At 35.2% G+C, this 26,249-nt stretch overlaps 1 protein-coding gene across 1 annotated transcript in view; it reads left to right on the top strand.

Moving 5' to 3' along the window:
- LOC108675606 (nephrin-like) overlaps nt 1–26,249 on the top strand; it is a 65,832-nt gene that overhangs the window by 24,088 nt on the left and 15,495 nt on the right. Inside the window, exons 3-8 of the mRNA XM_047882211.1 lie at nt 5,825–5,935; nt 10,066–10,398; nt 11,596–11,892; nt 16,136–16,362; nt 20,854–21,037; nt 22,138–22,322. Coding sequence (XP_047738167.1) covers nt 5,825–5,935; nt 10,066–10,398; nt 11,596–11,892; nt 16,136–16,362; nt 20,854–21,037; nt 22,138–22,322 — 1,337 coding nt within the window. The remainder of the gene's footprint in view (nt 1–5,824; nt 5,936–10,065; nt 10,399–11,595; nt 11,893–16,135; nt 16,363–20,853; nt 21,038–22,137; nt 22,323–26,249) is intronic.

Below are 26,249 nucleotides of genomic sequence, written 5' to 3'. Positions count from 1 at the left end.
CTATTTCAATGCTAAATTTGGCCTTGAAATAAACAATCAAATGAATTTTTCCTTTTGCCTAATTCTTCCGGGGCTGGGAAAGAAGCCTTGCTGTGTTCGTGGTCTTATTAAAGAGACGATGGGGAGGCCTAAGATGAAAGCTTTTTGGTCTGTTCTACAGAATTCTTATAAAAGACCTATTTAGGCTTAAAACTTTTTGTCCTACATTTTATACCAGAAAAAAAGCTTAAGATTGCATGCGTTTAAACTCCCACTCCTCCTTACAAAAACTTGAATGCCTTGGTGCTTGAAAATTATGCACGGTGGCTGTTGAAAATTGTGAATTATTTTCTCTTATTAACTGATTAATGCGAGTATCCGTTTAAGATGAAAAACAGAAAATATTCATTTTTCGTGCTACATTGATCTTGCTTGTTTATTACTGTTTAATGCAACAAATAAGTCATTTATTAAAATTATTAGTAAATGACTTAAATTAAATTATTAGTTTCATGTCAATGTGCCTTTGCCTTGAATTGTATTTACATATTTTTATTCGTTAGAAATGAATGTGTTGATATTAATAAAAAATATGATAAATTATTTGTATAAACTTCTATTTGTAAGCGTTTTATAAAAAAATTCTGTATGGCGAATCAAGATTGATTTTGCTGGTTTATAATTTGTTATGAAATTTAAGAATACTTCATGGGCTTGTGAATACGTTCCCGTTTTTTGTCTCTAAAAATTTCATCATACCTCAAATCTTCCATGTTTTTTTTCAATTAAAGCTCGTCGTCAAGGTCGTAACCTGGAGATTATATTTTCAAGGCCGTCTCTCAAATTCAAGTTGAAGACAAATTTTCTAGATTGATCCGGAGTGACATTTCAAATACGCTTCAAATTATTTTCGAAGTCATAGCTGCTCACAAGAAGAATACTTTCTGAAAAATGTTATGATTTTTATTTTAAATTTTCAGATAAATACAGGCAAGCAGGTACTCGTGATTAGTCAAGAATGTATTTATTTACATGGTGTACCGTAAACAGAGTTCTTATTTGAATAAAAATAAAGTCAATGTTTTCATGCAAGGTAAAATATATCTGAAAAACATCAGCTAAAAATCGGTGTCTTTCGCGTGAATGGATAGAATAAAATTTAGTCATCAATGTTTGACTATTTCTTATAACTCGCCAATCCTTCTCTTCTCAAATCTGTAAAAAGTTTATTTGCGCGACATGTCTGGAATTTTTGCACCATAATTATATAACCATTATTTAGGTATAGAACAAAATCCTTGAGCATAATTAAGCTAGTTTCAATGGCCAACGATGTAATCATCAAACGTGTATTCAGAATTTAAAAACTTGTATTTCTGAATATCCGTCTTATGAGAAGTGAGTTATATGAGGTTTCTCGCTATTTTACTCGAATACTTGGTATGAATTCAATTTTTCAAACTGCATTCTTTCAATCATTAAAATTATTTTATATCGTGTTTAAAATTTTTTGTTTTGTGTAATTCTGACTACAAACAATTGCAGCACTAAAATTCATCAACAAAACAATGTAAATTTCTAAACAAGCCATCAAAATTCAACGTGAGCAGGAAATCATCAAGTAATGATTAATGAAGTAAATTTTAATTGACAACAATTTCAGGTATTTTATTATGAGTATGAATTTTTTTATATTTTCAAACTTAACTCGAAAATCAGACAAATTAATTAAAGCCTAGCGTCGATATTTAAATTAAGAAATAAAGGAACATAAGTTAGTCCATATTGAAGATAAAAGAAGTGCTTGACGGCGACTAATTCCTTAAACTGAAATCCGAAAAATGTAAAAATATTCCTGGACCCAAGACGACGATGCTGCGAAAATTACGGGTATAACTTCTCTATTTTAGGTCGCGACGAATGACTGATTGCGAATTTTGGGAGCTCACTCGCTTTCTCGTGCACTTCTCTGCCAAGTTACCGAACAACAAACTTGCTGAGACGGCAAGGCCTGGAGAGCCTTTGCACCCGGAGGCTTTTAAGGCCAAACTCAAAGTTATAAGTCCGTCCTCCTGGGTTTTCAACCTCTTACAAAAAAATTAGCTGCGTCTTGCAAGCGTAGCTGACTAGGATAATATTGAGGTCGCTGCTAAGTTTGACCATTCTCAGTCCTGAGTTGAAAGATTAACTTTGAGTTTTTATTTTTGAGCGCGCCACTAAAACTTGCTGAATTATTCAGCATTGAATTCAGGGCTTCGTTTGACCCTTCTCAGTAAGGGCACCTCCCTTTACTCAAGAGTAAAAAAAGCAACCGTGTTTTCTATTATTGAGCAGGTCACCAAAATTTGATGAATGATTTAACATTGAATGCTGTGCCAAGTTTGTTCCTTCTCAGTCCCGAAAAACAAGGTTAACTGTAGTTTCTATCACTGAAAGGATCAAAAAACTTTGTTGACTTCTATAAAATTAAATTTAGTGATAAATTTTACCCTCCACGGAGGTTAAAAAATTAACTGTGGGTGTCTAGAATTGAGCGAGTCAATAAAATGTACTGAATTATTCAACATCATCTTCAGCGCGAACTGAACTTCTTAGAAACGACATGAAATGAGGCACCTAGCACTGCACGAAGAACTGAAATACAAACGAAATATTATTTGTACTATTCATCGTAGTACTGAACCACCCGTAACTTTGTCACCATGGGTTAAAATTTCACGCTACCTTGATAATTTATTCAGCTGTACCAAACATAAGAGCGTGAATATAACATAATCTGAACTTGCGTAATTAAAGTTCGCTGCAAACGTCTTAAGGTGCAAATATTTCCTTCATTGTCAGAAGGAAATGATGTTAAATTTTAAACTCGAAGCTCAAGTTGATTCTGTTTAACTTTGAAACTTTCTTCTAGTGAGCCTCCACGTTTCGACTTTAAAACGTCAATTTTAAACTTTAAATCTCAAAATTCAATTCCACACTTGCTGTTCGGAAATCACGAAACTTTTTCTACCGCTAGTGTGCAGAGCAAAAAAAGTCACTCATTGTTCGCATCCCATAATCTCTTTTTCCTAGTTTCCTTCGGGGAGCTCTTGCAATTACACGAGCTATTTGTTCACCACTCCGCACTCTTACTTTAGAACTTGGCTCGGAACTTTTAATTGGCTATCATAGAACAATGACTTAATCTGTCCCGAGCCTAAGCAGACCGACGTTCTGGGAGTTCGAATCGATGATAACAATGCATATTGTGAACTTGTTATCCTGTTTATAGGGCAAGCTGTTGGAACTTGATTCGATTAAAATCCTTTTTCCGAATTTTCGCAGGGTTTAAGTGAATTATTTGGTGTAGGCTACTTACCCCTCGACGAAGCTCATACTGTTTGTGTTAGATTACAGTTTGTCAGGTTTGCCTCGTGGAATAAGTGATGATTGAAACTCTTATTAATCGTATTTTCTTACGGAGGCAAACACAGCATAATTGAAACAACATTAAAAAATTACAACACAAAATTATATTGCTGATGTTTTTACAACTACAGTACAATGCTAATTCACCACTTTTCTTTTATCTTTTCATGTTCCCGTCCATTGCATTCAACGCAAACTGAAGCGATCGGCTAAAAAATAGTTAAATTTAATTTTTACGTACCAGTATGAAAGTTTAGCCTGAACGTGTTATTTAGAGAAGATATTTAAATGAGTATTCCCTGCTCACTCAATGTTTTCCTATAATATATATGTGTATAAATCATCATACACGTGCCCCAACATATGAGGCTCTGTACCGATCTTGGCCTTTTTGCCATGTTTAAATTAAGATCGAAATTGTATTCATCATGTCAAATAGTATCAATGGGTAGAATTTACGTTTGAAAAATGTATAATAAATGTTCACATTTCGAGCTTAAATGTGCATACTCGTTGTTCCGACGTAATATAACAAGGCTGAAGTGGACTGATGGAAATTAATTTATTTAAAAAGCCTTATTCATGATGATATCTGAAGGACGAAACAAAAACCCTGTTTCAAAATTAATGCGAAGGAATTTTAAACGAGCATAGTTATCTCAAACTTGATTGAATTGATATCACAAGAAAGCTAGGTAGCCAATTTCATTGGGGTACGTCTTGTATAGGTGTTTTTTGTTTCAAAATCCCAACAATTACATTTTATTGTCTTGGCTCGTCATGGTTCGGAATTGTCAGTCACGATTCGAGCTCCCTCATTGTATCCCTCATTGTATATTGCTTATTTTAAGATTCACCTGACAAAAAGTTTCATTGATAAAATGAGCGTCAATCACGGAAACTAGTATAGTAAGTTTAGTCATAAAATTATTTTGCTTTAATGCAGGGTGGCTGATACAAGTATAGATGCTAATGTCAGTACAGTGGGAACCTGTGCACAAGGCCTTACTATTTTTTCTCCGACTGTATAGTTAATGTCAACGTACTAACAATGGTATACTATGTACAAGTACATAACCACGAGTATCCTAGCTGACTGGTGTTGTCTTATTGTGGCACCTGGTTATTTTAAAGACATGTTGTTTCCACCTTCGGGGATCTATTATAAACAGTGAAATCAGTGTCTAGAAAATCGGGATACTTGCTCCGAAAATGCACTCCTCAGATTTCAAAATGCACGATAAATGCAATTTGAGAATCCAAGGTTAACACTCACTGACAATTTCTTTTATACATAGTAGGTTCGGTCTATATAAGGGAGTGACTTATTATAGGAGGGGTTCAGTTTCCTGACTTGCTGATCGTATATGATACACAGGAGGCATAATGTCCAACTGATTATTACAATGGTGGAATGACGCTGGAAGATACAGTATTTTTTGTTTATATTGAATTCTCTCAATAAAACATCACTGAGGTTTATTTTGGCACAGCCGGAAACATCACAATTTTTTCGGTGCGGCCTAAATAAGCACTGGGGTTAATCACTACGGAACCTAAAATGTAATGGCTTTTTATTTATTTCGGCACAAGAAGAAATGTCCCTTGATTTTATTTTATCACGACTTAAAAATCGAAAATATATATTTTTAAACAGCCCAAGCAGAGCGGCTTCTAGTTTTGCGTATTCTAAAATATCACTTTTTAGAATGAACGACTAAATATTTCGTTATTTTTAACAACGGTGAAAACTACTGAATGTAATAACTGTTAATTGCTAAATGAACGTAGGTCAATTTGGATAAACCTAAGTAATCGAAATAATTTCATAAGCTAGGTAGTCATTTCTCGTAGTACACATATTGTATATGTAATAATTTTATTTAAAAACCCCAGCAATCACATTTTTTGTAAACTAACCACGTTTCGAGAGCATTTTTATTATTCTCAAGTTATGCATATACCGTTTGTAAAAGGATTTTAATGGATTATACACATGTGATTCGTCTTGGATTGTACCGATGTTTAGTAATGCATCATACCAGTGTTTTATGATAGATTATATCGGTGTTTAGTAATGCATCATACCAGTGTTTCGTAATGGATTATCCCGATGTTTAGTGATGCATCATACCAGTGTTTCGTAATGGATTATACCGGTGTTTAGTAGTGCCTCATACCAGTGTCTCGTAATGGATAATCCCGATGTTTAGTAATGCATCATACCAGTGTTTTATGATAGATTATACCAGTGTTTAGTAATGTATCATACCAGAGTTTAGTAATGTATCATACCATTGTTCGTAATAGATTATATCGGTGTTTAGTAATGTATCATAACAGTGTTCGTAACGGATTATACCGATGCGATGTTTAGTAATGTATCATACCAGTGTTTCGTAATGGGTTAGCCTCATCCATCACATGATTGTTGCAGTGCCGCCTGACAGCGTTCGTATCGTGGATGAAACAGACAGCGAGAAGAGCTCAATGATTGGTCCTTACGTGCTCGGTCAAACCTTGACGCTCAAGTGCATCGCTAAAGGAGGTAAGAAATATCGTTAAAAATAACGTTAAAATACCTTTTTTTCAGTTTGCTGTTTCTGCCTTTATCAGAATTAATGATTTTTTAATGTAATTTGTCCAAAGAACGCAATGTCATTTATTTAGTTTATTCATGTGGGATAATAATTATTCTAGGCTAGTTCGAATAAATGTATGTTGGTGAAGTAATCATGTTTAAAAACGCAGAAGTGGACTTCCGGGAAGAATTTAAACATTCTTCACAAGTTCTATGATAATGATATAATTTATTTAAATGACATATTTTATCATTGTTTGATGATTTAAATAATCATTTAGGTATAGATTGTGTACAATGTTATAACGTGAGCACTGTAGAAAGTAAATTCATTATGTCGTTAATATGGAAGGTATTTCAGAAATCTGATGCAGTGCAGAAAAAGCACCGAATGTAATTATTAGTGCCGCGATGCCCGTCATATAATTTATAATAATAAATAAATATGCCCATTTTATATGCTAATAAATTTATAATAATATGCCCATCATATTATAAATTAGCGTGGCTGTGTATCCATCTGATCTTTTTTATACACTCTCGCTTAATATCGGCTTTTGTTTTAAATCGCTGCAGGTCGAAGAAACTTTTTCATCGATCCTAAAAAATGTTTGGAAACTCCGTACGAACTTTCTATATAAGTTCCGCAGATAGCATTTCCTGAAACAAGGAGCTGGAAAAAGTGTCTTCTTTGACTTTTGCTTCACGCAAAGGTTTTTTGAAAACTCCAGTTCGCCATAAATAACAAAATTTGTGAAAATCTCGCAAGAACCGCAGACTTTCCTAAAGTCACATCGGTTATCTTCCTGTCAAACTTATTCTGTCTCTGAAATTCCTTTGAATGCCCAAAAAGATTCCATCACGGAGTCTAAAAAAACGTAGCCGACGACGGGAGCCTTATTTCTATATTTTTTATAGAAGAGACGAATGTCGCAAGTTTTTAACAATGGTTCCGTGTGGAAAGAAATTCATACTCATTTAGTAGGCCTCTTTTACAAATTTAATTCACGGCTCGTACACTTCACCTATTGTTGAAGCCGGATCATCGATTAAAGGAATTGTTTAGTCGAATTGTTCATTCCCAAATTTTTCCAAAGTGATAGTTTTCATTAATATTGAATTTGAAGTATTTATGGTATAAACATATTAGGTATCAAGTTTTCTTGTTTCTTGTTTCATTCGAACTATGCACGTTCTATCACAGAAGGACTGAGATTATATGACATACGATTGCACGATTGAAAATTAATTCAATGTTTGTCCCAGAGCTTGTGTAAAAGTAACCTTTGTTATTAAATTATGAGAATATGATTCCGAGCATTTGAATACCAGAACTTTTGTACTTGAATCTTGTATTGTCATCACAAAACAAAACCCATTTTGATTGTTTCAGACCTGTATGTATGTCAAAATATTTTCTACATCTCAATCTTTTTGCTTCATATCTTTATGAAAGCCCATATCATGACGATATCCAGATACAATATCCATCCAGGAAATATAGAACGTACAATACGCATGCAACGCAAGCAAGCAAAAATATTTTCGATCCGTATATTTGTTGCTTACTAGCTTTACGAAAGCCCATATCATGTCGGAATCAAGATGCAAACATGTAGAAACTCTATCCAGGAAATACTAACACGTACAATACGCAAGAGACGAAAACATAGTACACAAGAGACGACAACAATCAGCCATGAACTGCTGTTCTCGACAGAGCTCGGCAGCTATGGGACTCAGCGGCTGCCGAGTCGAACACCAAACTTGCGGCATTTCCAGCAACTACAGAAACGCACAACTCGATCCTACAACTTGCCAGAGCGTGACCATGCAAGCCATTTCGTGCCAAGAACGGACACATCTCTAAGCTTAGATATTCAGAATTTGCGGCTAACTTTCTGATGAAATTGTAACGTGGCGGTTCCGCGAACGCAAGGAAAGTTGTAGCTGCTCTCTGTAGGTATAAGATTTGGTCTTAAAATTAATTAGGAATCACTTTACTTTGCAAGATCGTATACCTAGGTTTATGAAACTGAGAATTGAGATAAGAAGTGAGGACAAAAATATAAGCTAGTGCTTCTTACATGCTTCTCAGTGAAATGCTACTAAATATTTCTTCTATTGTCGTCCCTTTTCACGTGCCTCAAATTTATGTGCTGAATAGCAGGTTATAATTTGTTTTACTTCCCCTATGAATTGAGAGATTTTCATTTCGAATATACAGTTTCGTACTACCTTGCAGAAATGTATTTTATTTCACACCAAAAATAATAATTTGATCACTTCTTTTCCAAACAAGATATTTATTAACTCGTTTTCAATCATCTTTTCTCCTTAAAATGTTTTTCTAACCATAGTTAAATGCTTCCTTGAATATTGTTAAACCAGTAGAAAATTTTGTCAAATGCATTTCCAAAAAATTGAATTTAATTCTGATCTTAAAGCCGACATCATTTGAAACTTGGCCTCTGCTTTCTGGAATCAAAAATTTCACAGAATTTCATATATCAGGACTTTGACGGACGTGATAGCTTCATGTTCCTTTAAATAGATCAGTTACACGTTATCGGAGCCTTTTTATTCGGTATTGCTTCGAAACCTGGCACATGACACAAAGCCAATATAAGAAGTTCCCTGTTATTTAGATTTGAAACAATTAATATTATTTTAGAAAGACATGCCGGTTTCCCTATAGAATCAGCAGTGACTGATTGAAGTACTGCACTGAAAACATCAAGCTTAAATACGAAAACTTTAAAGTTTCAAATGCTAATAATATTCGTATAAATTACTTGTATAAATCAGAGAAAGGAAAATGTCATAATTCTTGGTATGGGCATCAAAAACTTGTTGGTTTCCATGCGAAACATTCCTCAAGCGTAAAATATTTAGACTAGCCTCCCAATGGCTGACCGCTTTCGCTTAGAAGAATCCGTGACATGAACCGCTTCAAAATATAAGATTTCGTACCTTAATTTTCAAAATACGCAGCATAAGTTTTTGTAGAAAAATAATCCATGGAAAAAGCTTTTGCTAGCTGTAGGGATTCGTACCAAAATCATCAAATGCCCAGGAAGAGAATTGGTAGGAAAATTATCTATGACAGAAAAATGTGAAAAGTTTTAGATTTCGTTCCGCAATCCTCTGAATAAACTACATAAGCGTTGGTATACGCTGTCCAAAGTAGGGCTTCTTTTATCCAGCATTATAACTGCGTCGTGCTGGGCTCAGCCTTTGGCCTTTGATTACAGTTCTCTTCAAGTCGGCCTCGGGAGATGCCCTCTTGAAATGGTATCTATAAATACGCTTCCAAGCGAGCGCGCTTGACCACTTTTTCAATTTGGTCTGTCAAGAGAGGAGGCATCTCAAGAGTAGATTTGGAATGTTTGCTTCAACGAGAAGGTGAGCTGCAAAAGGAACTTGCCTCCTTTTTCTCGTCTTGAGCTCGTCGTAATATTGCGCGTCCTAGAATTTCAAAATCAGCCCGGCGAAAGGAAGAGAGCTTGAACGACTGCCAAAATTGACCGGATTTCGCAATTTCTCGGATTGCGAAATGATGAACCGGAGATTTCCGCCGTTGTGACTTGCTTCAAATTTCATCCAAGACGTTGTCAAGAAATGAAGATAATTGAGAACCTTTTCTCAGTTCTCAGTGCTAAAATGAAATGCTTCAAGGCATCTTCCTCTGCGACTGGCACTTGTTCATTTGACTATTTTTTCCGATTCCAACTTACACAAACTGAAATTTTCTAAAGAATTATTTTTCGGCTCATCGTTTTGTGAAATATTGAGTGAAAATTGTGGTAGAGCAGCAATATTGTCTTCAATATACTACTGTCGAAATTTGCAAACCCTTTTCGATAATGAGGTGCACGGTTCTACTTGTATTCTTTTAAATATTTTAGACCTTGAAAGAATCAAGGATGTCACTGGAACAAAATTTCGACAATCTTTTGGTTTTGTTGGTAAAAGAGTAGCATGGGGGCAAGGATGACGGTTTGATTCGAAGTTTTTTTTTCAATTCGATAATGGTATGTACAGTTACAAATGCACTATGAATACAAAATTTTATCTTTCAATTCAAAAATTTCCAGGTCGGCCACCTCCGAAGCTAACTTGGTGGGGAGGGTCTGAAGAAATCCGTGGCACGCTATCCGTAATTTCCGGGACTCCTCCACCATCCAGTTCTGGCAACACCTACAACAATGATGAGCTGTACCCAGGCCAACGTACTCCTTCTTCGGCAGGAAAATACAGCGTCAAGACTGACGAGGGTGTTGTGCCAGGTACCACAAAAATTGTCAATACGTTGACGATTCCATCGCTGCAGAGACAACACCTGCATCAGAGCTTCGTGTGCAACGCTGCGAACAGTGACCTCGAGAAAGCTGTACCGATCACTGCGGCAGTTATTGTTGATATGACACGTGAGTTAATAAGTTATTTATATTCTAAGCACAATTAAGAAGTACAATTTCATCTCTATATGAAAGATATTATATGTTGTTAGTTTCATTGAAATATAAATTGTTAATATATACGTTGCAAACTAAGTTCAGGATAAAACTAATGGCTAAAAGAAAATTCAAGCTTTTTATGATTATTTAAAACAGATACACGTCAGAATTGTTATATGAATGATAACCATTAAGTTTGGGAGGAGTTAAATGGAATCGCGAAGCATAGATGGTGCAAATGTTGTGGGAGGAAATGCTCGAGGGAAAAAAATATTGTTCGAGCTGATATCGTACATCGCAGCGTAATTATTTTCATTAAAGAAGCTATTTTTAAATTCAAAGAAAAAATTTTTTATTTCCCACTTATGGGCTCTTACCCATCTGCTGTCATCATTCGATTATACTACTCGAGATTTTCTAAAACACTACCTAAGTATTATTGTACTAAAAAAATTTGTAATTTACCACTTCTTTCTTTGTGCTTGTAATACTCCATTATTTAAAAATATTTCATATTAAAATTCAATACATTCAGTCATGGCAAAACTGCCAACTAACTTCCGAAATAAGAAAGATCGAGGATGATGAGCACCAGACGCTGCTGGGTATCCCAGGGCTTGTTTTGCAGCACTCCTTCTTATTAATGTTTCAGTCTGGGACCAAAATTTCTTTTCGGCGCGTCAGGCAGCGAAGCTTTGAAGTTTAAGTGCCTAGAAGCACTCGCAGCGAGATTATTGGCTGCATCTGATGCAGGCTCATGCTGCAGTGATATTCTGATGCTGGCTGATGCTGCAGAGATGGTGTAGATCTGGAATATATGCTACAGAGATGTGCTGAAGCTGGCTGATGCTGCAGAGATGGCGTAGATCTGGGATATCTGCTACAGAGATGTTTTGAAGCTGGCTGATGCTGCAGAGATGTGTTAAAGCAGGATTGTGCTGCAGAGATTGTCTCGGTGTAGAGTGACTTTATCCGAGATATTGGATTCAACTCACTGGCTCAAATATAATTACAATCTAGCAACCTCAGCTGCTGCAATAGTCTGCATGGTGTAATTGCCGATACAGAGTTTTCAGTGGCTTGTTCAAGTGCTTCAGAGATTGCGCACTATTGATATGCAATTTGTTATAACGAAAAAAGCCTATCATGTTCGTTATTTATCACCAGTTCCACCGATGCTAATCTCCCTGACGGGCATCAACGGTCCCGTATCAGCAAACGTGGGCACGAAAGTTACGTGTCGCGTGGTTGGCGCTCGTCCCCAGCCTACCGTGACATTCTGGCTGGACGGTCGACCAATAAAACCGAGCAGCGAACGTTCGTCTCACGATGGCAACGTAACTGAGAGCTCGCTGCTCTTTACGCCAACCGCCGAGGATCAAGGGAGATTTTTGTCGTGTCGCGCTGAAACCCCGGGACTTCTGCAAGGAAAACTCGAAGATGGAGTTAAGCTCGAAGTTCATTGTGAGTACTGCGGCCTTTGAGGCCTGCAATTCAATTTATACTTGATTTATAATAGTTTATTATTGATTATAACGAATTATTTTTTATTAAATATTGCAATGGTACTGTCAGATGAGGAGAATCATACTAATTGACATCCGAGATTGAATTCCAAGCTGTAGTTGAAACATGTTCAACTGTTTTATAACTGTAATAAGTTATAAAACCGGTTGAACGCTTCTCACCTGAGTTTCAACAGACATTTTTGTTTTCCGACTCGGTACGTAATCCTGCATAGCAAAATAATGAAATAATTCTTGCCACGGGCAGCAGTCAAGCATTTGTAACTCGAGACCAAATGAGCGTGAATTTATGCCAACTTGTAACTTATAATCACAGGATTTGTGAGTCAAGAGCACCGTCCCATCCGTTGCTAAGATAGATTTGACAGGATGCAGGGGCCATTATACTGTGCATGGATGTTTGTATTATGCCTTTGAAATTTGATGCTGCGGTCCATTTGTTGTTCCACGCTGCCAAATATAATTGGCCTCGAATTTAAATGAACCTCGACTTATCCTCGGGATTTTATTGGCAGTTTTGAAATAGCGAATTATTGGATATGGCGTGCGCGGTTTAGCTGAAGGCAGTACAGGTGCAACTCTATATATTTGCAAGTTCTCATATTCCATTCAATTGTGACAACAGTTTATTTCACGATTGTGAATAATAATGGGATTGACAAACTACAAAGAGCGTGACTAACTTGTAGTTGCATTTCTAGTTACAATATTTTATTTATTTTTATCACTGCATGGGTTTTTGCCCTAAATTTAACAATGTAAAACGAGAATCGTATGCTTTCTCTTGACCGTTATTTTATCAAAAGACTAATTTGATGAGTAGTTTATTTAAAAAAATGAATACAATAGTTTTTATGACCTCTGCAGAAAAAATGTTATTTCAATTGTTTTTGAAGGATAATTCGAGTCAATTTTTAAACATACAATATTAATAATAGAATATGGTAGATAAAGTTCAACACTGAAATGCATGTCGGAATAATTTATAGAATCGTTTGTTGATACCGAAATTCGGCGATCTAAATTAATGCGGCGTTAATTAATTCTGTAGCGATTTTTGATTCGGAGGCGGAAATTCTATGTTTTACGACCGACTTTTGGTCGTTAAACCAACTTCTGAGAGTTGCCATCAACCGTCTGGGATCTGTTCTTTTACGACATTCTTGCGTCGACGTCTGGCAATCAAATGTTGATGAAGTTATAAACGGAGACGTTGCATAGGGCAAGGAGGCCTCGAGACTAGAAAAAACTGACAAGAATTGTATGTTTTTTCCGGTATTTTTTGGCGGCCGGTCCTTAGAATACGGACAAAATTTTGCGGTAAATTTAGTGTTGATGAGCGCATTGTGACTGTTTATACTACAGACAGAAATTCGTTGCTGGATTTAATTTGATTTGGTGTATTGTGAATGTTTAAAATACAATCAAAAACTTGTATATCAACAAAAATGATCAGCTGGCACTTTATCGTCTAAAATTTAAATATTTCCCTAATTTTCTTGTTAAGCCTCATAAATCTTTTAATAAAATTAATTTTTTTATTCACTCAGTCATTGGGAATAAAATTGACACTCAAGTGACACATCAATAACGTTTAAAATTAATAATTTACTTCAACGCTTTCTTGTGAGCAAATGCAACTTTGCTCTTATTAGGAATCTTTATTACTTTCCGATGAATCGATAAAAATTTAATTTCATGATTTAATATGGATTTGAATTATTAATCTAAGATAAAATCTACACATTATTTTGTGAATGCATTCACTTAATTATATGACATTTTATATATATTCAAAAACCAATCAATGTAGGTGTATTGAAAATTTCAATCTTTTATGAATTTTACTTCAATACATTCGCATTATCCCTTCCACTCATAACATCAACTTAGTGAATTAATTTCAGCGAATTGATCAAAATAGTTCCGTTATATTGCTGTATTTTGCGCTGAACATGGCTCTGGTGTCCAAACCGTCTTATTACGAGGATCTCGTAATAAGACGTAAAAGATGTAATGTAAAAGATGTAGTGTAGACGATGTAACGTAGAAGATGTAATGTAGAAGATTTAATGTAGAAGATGTAATGAAGAAGATATAAGGTTGAAGATGTAACGTAGAAGATGTAATGTAGAAGATGTAATGTAAAAGATGTAATGTAGAAGACGTAATGCAGAAGATGTAATGGAAATGTAATGTAGAAGATGTAGTGTAGAAGATGTAATGTAGGAGATGTGTTGTAGAAGATGCACTGTAGAAGATGTAATGTAGAAGATGCACTGTAGAAGATGTAATGGAGAAGATGTAATGTAGAAGATGTAGTGTAGGAGATGTAATGTAGAAGATGCAATGTAGAAGATGTAGTGTAGAAGATGCACTGTAGAAGATGTAATGTAGAAGATGTAATGCAAAAGATTTAATGTAGAAGATGTAATGTAGAAGATGCACTGTAGAAGATGTAATGTAGAAGATGTAGTGTAGAAGATGCAATAGAAGATGCAATGTAGAATATGTAATGTTGAATATGTAATGTAGAAGATGTATTGTAAAAGAAGTAATGAACGTCTCGTTATTACATCTTCTACGTCTCGTAGAAGATGTAAGAATTTTTTGTCTGTATCTTTGAAATTAGATTCATGTATATAGTGCAGTTTTGAGCAATAAATTGTCTTCATAATGCTTTTTCAATCATAGTTGGTACGGATATAACCGACTCACGATAATAGTGTTACGTTTATTTTAAATAATTAGAGTTTATTGCCATGAATTATACATATTATTTTACTTGGCTTTAATCCACGAATTTCATTGCTTATGATTAAAACATGTAAATCCCTTCAACTTATCACTGAACTGTGCACAAATTACTCGACTTGCTTTCAGCTCCGAAAAACTTGAGGTTTTAACAACACAGCCCGATTCCGTTTGGGTTTATATGTATTAGATATATTCGCAGTAAATATATATTTTCAATTAAACTTTATCTTTGTCTTTATATTCCGCATACATGTGCAGGCATTTTTCAGTTACAGAAAAAAATTATGAAGAAAGAAACGTTGAAATGAATTTTATATAATTAGATTGGACCTGAATCTAAATCAATTCAAGTTGAATTTTACGAAATTATTTTCACGTGCAGAAGTTCCAGTAGAGAACATATATATAGCTTTAAAGGAGTCTGGAATTAAATTAAAATATTTCATGTGTTTTCAACTGGAATGATGGTCTTTTACATTCCAGTGGTCTGAAATGGAATGGTGTATTATATTCTACAGTGGTCTTAACTGGAATGGTCTATAAATGAACTGGAATGGTCTATTACATTCCAGTGGTCTGCATTGGAATGAAAATCACTGAAATTAAAGTTTATTTCACTTGAATTATTTCCATGTGCAGACATTGCAGTGGTTAATTAAATTGAATTATTTCCATGTGCAGACATATCAGTGGTTAAATAAATTGAATTATTTCCATATGCAGACATCGCAGTGGTTAATTAAATTGAATTATTCCCATGTGCAGACATATCAGTGGTTAATTAAATTGAATTATTCCCATGTGCAGACATAGCAGTGGTTATTTAAATTGAATTATTTCCATGTGCAGACATGTCGGTGGTTAATTAACTTGAATTATTTCCATATGCAGACATGCAGAGGTTAATTAAATTGAATTATTTCCTTGCACAGACATGCAGTGTTTAATTAACTTGAATTATTTCCATATGCAGACATAGCAGTGGTTAATTAACTTGACATATGCAGACATGCAGAGGTTAATTAAATTGAATTATTTCCTTGCACAGACATGCAGTGTTTAATTAACTTGAATTATTTCCATATGCAGACATAGCAGTGGTTATTTAAATTGAATTATTTCCATATGCAGACATAGCAATGGTTATTTAAATTGAATTATTTCCTTGTGCAGACATACCAGTGGTTAATTAAATTGAATTATTTCCATGTGCAGACATGTCGGTGGTTAATTAAATTGAATTATTTCCATGTACAGACATGCAGTGTTTAATTAACTTGCATTATTTCCATGTGCAGACATACCAGTGGTTTATTAAATTGAATTATTCCCATGTGCAGACTTACCAGTGGTTTATTAAATTGAATTATTTCCATATGCAGACATAGCAATGGTTATTTAAATTGAATTATCTCCACGTGCAGACATACCAGTGGCTAACATATCGCTGGGACCTCGACTAAACCGCCACAACATCAAGGAAGGCGACGACGTGTACTTTACTTGCTCCATCCACGCATCACCCCCGCCCACCACCGTCCACTGGTACCATGATGTGAGTGTCCACTGGTACCGTGATGTGAGTGTCCACTGGTACCGTGATGTGAGTGTCCACTGGTACCGTGATGTGAGTGTCTACTGGTACCATGATGTGAGTGTCCACTGGTATCATGATTACCGTAACGTCATTACTATTTAGGAGTAACCCGACGCTCTAACTAAACCTACGTAATCGTATATAGTTTTTACTGTGATATGAGCATGCACTGCAGTGCCATAAAATGTAATATATAATAAAGGTGCAGGTAACACATGTTTTCTATAATGAGATACGCAACTAATCATTACGAAAGCATGGCCTTCAATGATAAATTATTAAACACTTCGGAAGGATTTACAGTTGGCAGATGCCCAAATTTGGGGGCGCATGCCTCTGTCGTGGTCATATCAGATAAGAGTGATCGATGTAATCCATTGACCCATTATAGCCCGCCATTAACACTACCATTTCGCATGGCAATGCATCGCAATGACCGTCATTGTCGTAGAGCATTTCGAATTATCGTTTCGAAGTTTGCGTGAAATGTTAGCGTTGTTGTTGCTTCGGTTTTCGATCAAACTTGAGTTTGTGACAATTAAGCATTCCACCTTTCACCGGAGCCGCTTTTTAAAAGTTTTTTTCAAAGCCTGTGAAATATTTAGAGCTTTGCTTTTACTAGCCAAACGTATGAGATGAGTTCGTTGCCAATACCCAGGCAACTTTCATTTCTGATAAAACGCAAAGAAGGTTCATGTTTCTTTCATTTAAGCCTCCCACTGCATTCAGTACGAAACTTCGATTGATGCGCTTGATAGAACAAGGAATACATTTATTAAAATGATTTAGACCAGGCAAAAAAATATCAATAAATATTTATAAATAAAGACAAAATGACATGAAAGTCATCTGGAAAATACATTTTGCTTTAGAATTCGGCTGCAAACTGTCACGCCCTTGATCGATCAGATGAGTTAGTTATAAAAATAATTTTCCTGAAATCTACGTTTTTCCCGAAGCAGTGGTAATCATACCTCATCGGATCTCTAAATGCAGGATATAATTTTACCTACTATAAATAACAGCGCAACTTTGGCATCATTGCCAGAAAATTCATGGGTAGCCACCGCTCAAAATTCGTTGCGAGTCTAATTTTTGAAGCCGAGTTTGGTTTGAAGCGCAAATGGAAGCGACGGAATACTTCATATTCATTGTGTAAACAGGGACGGTATCAGCTACAGAAGCCTGAATTACCATTCATTTGCATTTCGTTTGAAGGACTTGGCACAGCGATCGATGCTACCCAATTTTACGCTCATTGATCAACTCGGCAAAGTAACGTCGAATTTCTACATATTTCTTTATAGGAAGTCAGACATTAAAAAAATTAAGAGTCTCCATTTCCACCAGACAATGAATAACAAAAATTTATCTTTGTTATTCCATCTTTGTCTCAGGGAATGAGATTGTGACCGGCATGAAAATTTTCACATTAGGCTCCCGTGCTTTAATATTTATCGAAAGATCAACATGATTTAGGTAGTGAATTATGTAGATTGATTCCACACATTATGTTGGTAATTTTATGAATGAGAAGCAGTTGGCAATTTTGATTTTATGTATCTTTGTTTTGGACCTGACTATCATTATTTGCCATTCAGAAATCGTAAGATTAAGACTGCTTAAACAGTTGAAACTGTAATCGCTCTTCCGAGTTGTTTTCATGAAATTTTCTACAATATTATGGGCATTATAGTTTTAAACAATTCAATCTTCCTTATTGATTAACGATCGTAATTTTTAGATATTTATTTGAATTATTAGTGTGGTTCAACCCTAATAACGTATATACATGCACACTAATACAGCTTATAAAACAATATATCATCACAAACTCTCACTTAATTTTGAAGGGAATTCATGCATGGCAGGAGAAGGGAAATCATTTATTCATTCATATTGTGATTTCTTGCTGATGTAGAGACTCAACGGCATGGCTATACTTAATTATAACTATATTATGCGTTTCATCGGATAAGTCATATTACGATTCCGCACCCGAATTCATATATGAAGAATATTCTATAGTGAAGCGATTCAAGAAGCATTGTTAAGGTGGCATCAGACGATATAGGACAGCGCTACAGTGCGACATGAAACGCCGGTGAGAATTTTTAGGGATTCTGGTGGCGTTTGTGGAATAGCCCGGGATTTTTGCCTCGACTGTCTGTGGAATTTAGTGGTGAGCGACGAGAGTTTGGGACCGAAGTGCTAGATTTCTAGTGTTGGTATAGCGAATTTGATTATATTAGCGGATTAGCCGGAGAGTTTGACGATTTTTGTACAATTTTTGCACCATGGCTTTTTAACCTTCTATTTGATGGCTTGAGGATATTTACCAAATATCGTTCTGTGCATTTCGATCTCCAGCTTCTACTCTGCGCAATTCTCATTTTATTTATGTATGAAATTGGTTCAACTTAGGTTAATAATTTCGTTCATTTATATATCCTGTGGGTTTCTATGAACATAAAATTTGTGCAGTGCTGGAAAAGTTAGAAAGCTAGATCGCCGAAGCACCAGGCAGAGAATAAACATGAATGATAAAGATTAAAAACTAATTCATGTAAACAATTTACAATATTTTATTTTTAATTTATTTATTTACAATATTTTATTAATATTTTATTACAATATTAATTTGACGAATTTCCTGACCGTAGCGGATGAAGTTCCCTATTTGTAAACCAACGATAAATATTAAGTGGGTTCAAATTTCTTCGTCTATGTTATTCAGTTTCAAAATTTTATTTATATATATATTTTTTTTTCGAATTATACTGTAGTATTTCTTCTCTAAACAAAATGGCTGAGACGGTGTTACAAGAAATTCAAGTGTTAGATAAATTTATGATTCGAAACTTTTCTAAAATTTCGGAAAATTTGGACTTTACATAATTTGATCGATTTATTGCAATTAGTATAAAGTTCTTATCGTCCAAACCGCTATGAAAATTACCAGATTTTGATGCCCGAACTCGAAATTTCACAGCTATTTAAGCCAACAACAGAATATACCAAACTAAATTTCAATAAACTATTCAACGTAAAATACGTAGCTGTAAAATCATTTTTTATATCACTCTGGCGACTAGAAACGTCTTCCGTTACAAGACAAAACATCGTCCAAAAACGCGAAAAAATAACAGAGAAGACAGGAAGGGCAGAACGCTTGTACTCGCCGATAGATGAAAACGAAATAAACAAACACTGGAGCGGTAAAAAAAATCCCTGGCTTTAGTGGAAGAGTTTTCGATTCGAAAAGTGTCGGATGTGACTGGAATTCTTCGGTGATTTTAGAGCAGCATTTCTTTCAGTGAAGGGGAAAGATAATTCGGAACTAACTCTCGTTGAATTGAACCAATGAAACTGTCTTTCATTGAGTTTGGCATTTAGAAATGGAAACCGAAACTACGCGCGTTTTTCAAGTGTTTTTTGCAATTTATTGAATAAACATAATATGATGTATTATTGTTATATGTATCGGTACGATGGATACATTATTTATATTATCATGTTTTTTGTGATAATATGGATTTAAAATAATAATACAGTATACATATAATAGCATTTAATCCTTGAGATCATATCTCATTGCTTGATAAAAGATTTCATACAGAATATGCATCACGCTCTGGTATGAGCATTTTTATTGCTTGTATAGCTTTTTTGAATTTTTTTCGGTGGTATTAATTGTTAATTGATATTTATAGTTCCCGATCTGTCTTCTTATACAAAATTCGAAATTTTTACTCAATCAATGTAATGACGTTGTTAAATAGTTCATTAGCACTGAAAGCATTGATAGTTCATTCTCATTGATAAAATTTTCAATGAAAAGTGATTAATGCTCTTGGTATTTTTTTGCATATAAAGCTTCTGGTTTCTTATTCGTTTTAAGCAATAAATTTTTCATAATACTCGTGGTTTTATTTCTAAATTATTTGACTGGAATTATAACATTAACTGTATTTAAACACAAGCCTTTTTTCATCTTCCTAAATACTCAGTCTAGAATTATATATAAAATTATACCAATGTGTATATATAATTTCAAATAAATTTGAATATGTTTTGCTTGCAGAATATTCAATTTTCAATCCTATGTCAGATTCATTATTAGCTCATCTCTCAACAACTTTGAAATAGGCATCTCATTTGTTTCTACCTGCGAAATATCTTTTTATAAGTGCCTGGTATATGCATTCATGCAATGTCCACTTCATTCATTCTCATTTTCATCCCTTATTACTTCCTATTTACCGGTATTTTTCGCCCGATATTGTTTCTCAGAATATCCGGGACGTATTCCAACATTAAATTCTTCTCTCCCAATCGCCCGTATTTATCCTCCTTGCCTTTTTTAAAAAAATCAACATATTCCAAACGATAAATTATTCACGCATTTCCTCTTCCAGAATATCCACCTGCTAGTATATCCAGGGCGTATTCCTATATTAAATTATAATATAAGCAAAGGTAATAAATAAATAAACAAATTTTAGACATAAATTAAACAAATTCTTACCATATTTCCGCTTGCAGAACATCCACTTGAGTCCGAACTCGAGCAGCTCTAGCGCAGTGTCGGCCAGCGGCGGAGTGTTGGTGAGCAACGTAAGCCTGCTGGTGCACAGCGTCGGCCGCCGCTCCATGGGCGAGTACACGTGTCGTGCTACCAACACTGAGGGGACTGGATCTTCCAGACCTTTCCTTCTCGACGTCAAATGTAAGTGCAGTTGCATTTATTTTGAGCAGAATTAAATTTTTATTGATTCGCACGTGGCTTCATATATTATGTTTCTTAATACAATATTTGTAATAATATTCTTCATAAGTATTCATAATATATTCATGATATTCTTCTTATTACTATTATTCTTATTAATATTGATGCATTCTTAAATGCTGCTATTGGCATTGTATCATCTCATTGACCATTAAGTGACACCATAAAATAATTCATCAATGTATTAATTTTGTTGGAACGCAAATCAAAGTGATGGGGGTTTTTCCATTGATCGCCGAGTCATTGAATTATTCTCAAATTAGGCAATATTGCAAATTTTTGTGCAGCAAATTCATCACCTTCACGTCTCTTTAATTTTCACAATAATTTATGTAATTTTAGGAAAATTTTAAAGAATCCTGTTTCCCCGTTTACCGAATATACGGAGGGGCTTTTCATAGTAATTTTAAGAGAATTTTAAAGAATCCTGTTTTCCCGTTTACCGAATATACGGAGGGCCGAAAGGGCTTTTCATAGCGGCCCTAAAATGAAGTGGTCCTTATGAAGACGTGATCTCTCAGGCGGTTGCCCCAACATCCGAACAATTGACGCTTCCAAATGGAGGCAGCAATGCTTTCTCCTTTTATTGAATTCATTAGGAGCCTCCTACGCATTATCGGATTTTCAGAAACACTTGTTCAAGGATTTTTTTGGACAGTCGTTTCCTTTGGTACGGGAACTTTGGTGGGTTAGATATATCGGTGAACAATATTGGTGCTATGTTTCGGTTTATTCAAAATTTTGATTTGGAAATTCCGCTTACGAAATGAAAGGGAAAGGAACTCGTAAATTACTCGGACCTAGTATGATAAAACATTTTATTTACATTTTGTAATGATATAGCTTCAGCTTAACTTAGATAACATTTTGGCGTTCAGTGAGATTTTCTTACAATTTTTTGTTGGTCAAATGTTTTTTATACTCGTTATCCATATTAAGTAATGATCTAGCTTCACCTTAACTTAGGTAACATATTTTGGTATTCATGTAAATTTTCTTAAAAATTTTGTAACTCAAATACTTTTTTCTCCTCGCGACAGACAGCCCAATATGTCGCTCGGCTCAGAAATGGCAGTACGGCATCGCTTATGAAGAACAAGCCAAAATTCTGTGTCAAGTCGACGCAAATCCACCGCAAGTGGCTTTCCAGTGGACCTTCAACAACTCTGCTGAAATTAGGAGACTGGCAGAGTCGAGCATTGTGAACAACTATACGGTCAGCGAGGTAAGTGGCTTGTTATTGTGACTCTCCTCTTCAGATAATAAAGACGCTAATAAAATCAATTCTTTTTTTTTGTTGGAATGGTGAGTGTGGGAGGCCTTTTAAAAAAAAAAGACACTAAATGCCACCCGTTTCCCGAACGTCGATGATTCTTGACGATGTGATGGTCGGTAATAATCAGAATTACCGATTAATTTCGCTTCCAATGACCGGACTACAGCTATATATAACGAAACATCATGTCTATGTATATACTAAAAAATAATGATGCTCCATGCATGAACAATTTTACCATTTATGACACCAATTATTTTTTTATACTTAGACTTTAACATTCAGTCGCGTAGTTTTGAATCGCATTCAATTTTAGTTAGTTGATGCTCTAGTTTCTCGAATATAGTTCCTACTGTTCCTATCCGAAGTTCCTAACTTAAATAATCTAAGAAGATTACTGTTTAATTTTGAAATCATTTTCAGTCTAAAGACACTTACCCTTTGAAGCGAAAAATATTATATCGACTAATGTTTAAAACAAAATGATTATTAATGGTTATCTGGGGAATATTTTGCTTTCATGGACTCTCAGTGAATATTCTCAAAATGTATGAACTATTTATCCTATATTTGGTATTCGGTTGAAAGAATATTAATTTTTTCCTTCTTAACACTCTTCCGAGAGAGCATGATGACTAAAATTATTTTTCGCTCATCGGTCACGAAAATTTCCATGACATGAATTCAGTGCCAGACGGAAGAGGCTTTTTCTGTCTCTGTTTACACGGCGTAAAGCGTCCTCATCAGTGGCTTGCAGCCACCGTCTTTTATCCAATTACCGGCGAGTTCTCTCTCACTTGGCCTGATCCTCGCCATGCTGAGTCAGCAAATAGCCAACGAATTGCCGACGTGGTTGTGATGCCTGAAATAAAACAGGGAATAAACCGCGCTTCTTCGCGTCTGTCGATATATTTTGCAGCTTCTTTCGGGCTTTTAAAAACCAGAGGCGCATCGTCGGCAATCAAGTGGCCACCTAAAATTCAGCAGAAATTTTATTGAGCAGGAAATTAATGCGTGATTTTTAAAAACCGTTTTAGCAAGGGACAGCACACATAATGCTTATTATTTTGAAACTTCTTCCTGACCTAATTAACTGAATTATTCTCGATTAAAGTTATGTCGATTCGTAATTGTATGCGAATCATCAATAAATTTGTATGATTTGAAAAATGTTCTCAAAATAACTTCTATCGACGTTATGTAAGTAATTTTTTCTCGTTGTCAAGGTAATCAAAAATTTTTTTTCGAAAATCTTACGAATCTCCCCATTCAAGTTTCATAGTAGCTCATATTTTCAAGTCTTCGTCATACTGTTCTATTTGTTAACGATGTCGATCTTTATTTACTTCAATCCTGTCCCAACCAACGTCGTCTTTAGGTTATGCCACGAATTGAATCGACAATTGTCCATATTTATTATAGCACTTCAGGCGCACTCCTCAGAACACATATGATAAATCACCCACAACGTAACGGCATGCATCCGAGAGGCGTTGCTTGAGGAAGGCCGATACCAGTAACGGCTTTTGTGTCATGGCAATGGCAATGTTTTCCTTCACTGTTGTTTATGCGACGCGCCTGCTGATGGTCACGACGACACGTGCTGTTTTTCTCTCGCCTGCGTGTTTGCTCGTAGATAAACAGCAAGGAAATAGACGAGCTATCTGTGCAGATATTGGAGACGTTTTCCGTACAGTGAGACGACGCCGCTGCGATGTATACTTCATTGAATGATGCCTTGCCGCTTCGGCAGGTGTCGAATGATGCAGTTCTTCTTATCATTCATATATATTGGTACTGTGGGAAGCGAAATCGAGTATATATCATGCTGCCTACATCTTTTTGTTGTGTCTGTTCAGCTTCACCGTTTTCACATTTCGCTTGAGAAAGACTCGAATCGAGAACTTCGCCAACTGAAACTTAAACAGTATTTTAAACTCGTAGTTCTCACTATTAGATTAACTGCTGACAGTGAATAGGGAATTGTTTCTACTGAAAAATATAACTAAGAGAAGCTGAAATTATATCAATTCGAAATTAAGTATATGATAAATGTTGAATGCGGTGGTTCCAAGCATCATGAGGCCTAGAGTTAACATAAACATTTATTTTAAAGAAATGGTTCATGTTCTCGAAAATCTTGTTCATTCTTTCTTGAAATGTAAACAAATGACATTAAAACCAAATTCATTATCATCTTACCAAACGTCTTATTCGGGACGAGAATTATTGTAAACATCTCAATTGCTATAAATGATTTTTTACTTAAATTTTTATGTATTTATGCATATTCATCAGCCATCATTTTCTCTAGCCCTGCATCTTGATAAAACTGGGACAACTTGAATTTCAACTTTAAACAAGCGCTCCCAGCTTTTAGCTTCGCTTCATTGATTTTATACGTTAGAGGTCATTTTTCCGCCATGCATTAAATCGCAAAAAACTAATAGTCAGATATTTGTCCTTTTTCCCATTCGCTCGCTTCCGTAGGATCGGGTGCACTCAAACAGTGGAAAGTAAGGTCAGGGATGCTTACAGGAAAAAACATACCACGTTTTTTCCTGTTCTATTTCGAGCCAGCACATTTTCACGTTGTTTGGTCAAATGCAGCAGCCCGCTCATTTTCTTTCTCTAGACTTCATTTGTGCAGAAGACACTTTTTTTCCTTACAGGTTGACCACAATATCTCTCCTGAGCAGTCCACTAATGACCCTAGTAAATAGAACACCCTGCCAAAATTAAATTGCTTCCCATGGTCCACAAAAGTTACCGTCTCCTTAAACCATTTAGTTTTTGTTGGCTCAGGTTACTCAGGCTTCCAGCTCGAATTAGAGAAAAATTGTACCGGCGGGAACCTTTCAAAAAAGCTTAAGCTTGCCAAAGAAGGTATAAAATGTTTTTTTTTTTTTCATTTTGGGAAAACGGGGAAAAGGCGTGTTTGGTTAGTTATATACTTGATATAACTAACCAAATATAGTACCACGTTGCGTTATTATGCGTTATTAGAAATGTAGATGACACGGATCTTAACTTCTGAATAAGTATTAAAGTAATTAATTCAATTAAATTGGAGTTGCTGATAACAGGCAAATTTTATAATAGACATAAAAGAAGTCGAAAGCTATGGAAAAACGCATAATGCGTTTAAAATAAATATAAATTATTTGTGCTTTATGTATTTTAAAAACAGTTTTGATGCTCTGGTTTCCGATTTAATGTCAACTTCCTGGTCAAAAATGTGCATTATACTTTGAATTATCAGTCAGTTTAGAGCTATTATGCTGTAGAGATCGGGTGAAAAAAAGCAAGTTACTTGGGATCCTTTCAATAATGTATTTCAATGAAAATGAGATATCGTAAATAGGAAAATATATGATGTCAAATCAGCCTCCAAGATAAAAAGAATATATACAGATTTAAAGAACTATACTACGAAGTTCAGCGATTTCTAAAACAATCAAAGAATATCGAAGGCCTTGCACGGTTCAGGCTTTCGATTTGACGCTCCTAAGTTTCCATTTGTGAGCTTGCGAGGACTGAATTCGTCCTTGGATTGCGCCTAAAACAACTCCAGTGAGCGCCTGCAAATGTCGGCGGTATTTGTCGCCATTTCACGTGTTTGACTGCGTTGACGTTGGTGTTGATTGTTTGATTCGTGTTGACAAACCATGATCGCATGAATTGGAGATCCTGCAAAACTGCTGGAAGAATTGTATGAACGCAAAATTAAACTGACAAAATTGGATGTGTTATTACAGCGGAGTATAATGAATAAAATATATTTTTATATTAAACAAAAGTTGAAGGATTTAATGTCTTAATAGAAATTAAATCTAATTTCCCTAGAGATTAAATTTATTGTAATAACATGAGAGA

This window comes from Hyalella azteca, unplaced genomic scaffold (genome assembly GCF_000764305.2).
Source record: "Hyalella azteca isolate HAZT.00-mixed unplaced genomic scaffold, Hazt_2.0.2 contig9910, whole genome shotgun sequence".
Lineage (NCBI taxonomy): Eukaryota > Metazoa > Arthropoda > Malacostraca > Amphipoda > Hyalellidae > Hyalella > Hyalella azteca.
This window is presented reverse-complemented; position numbering and strand designations above follow the sequence as displayed.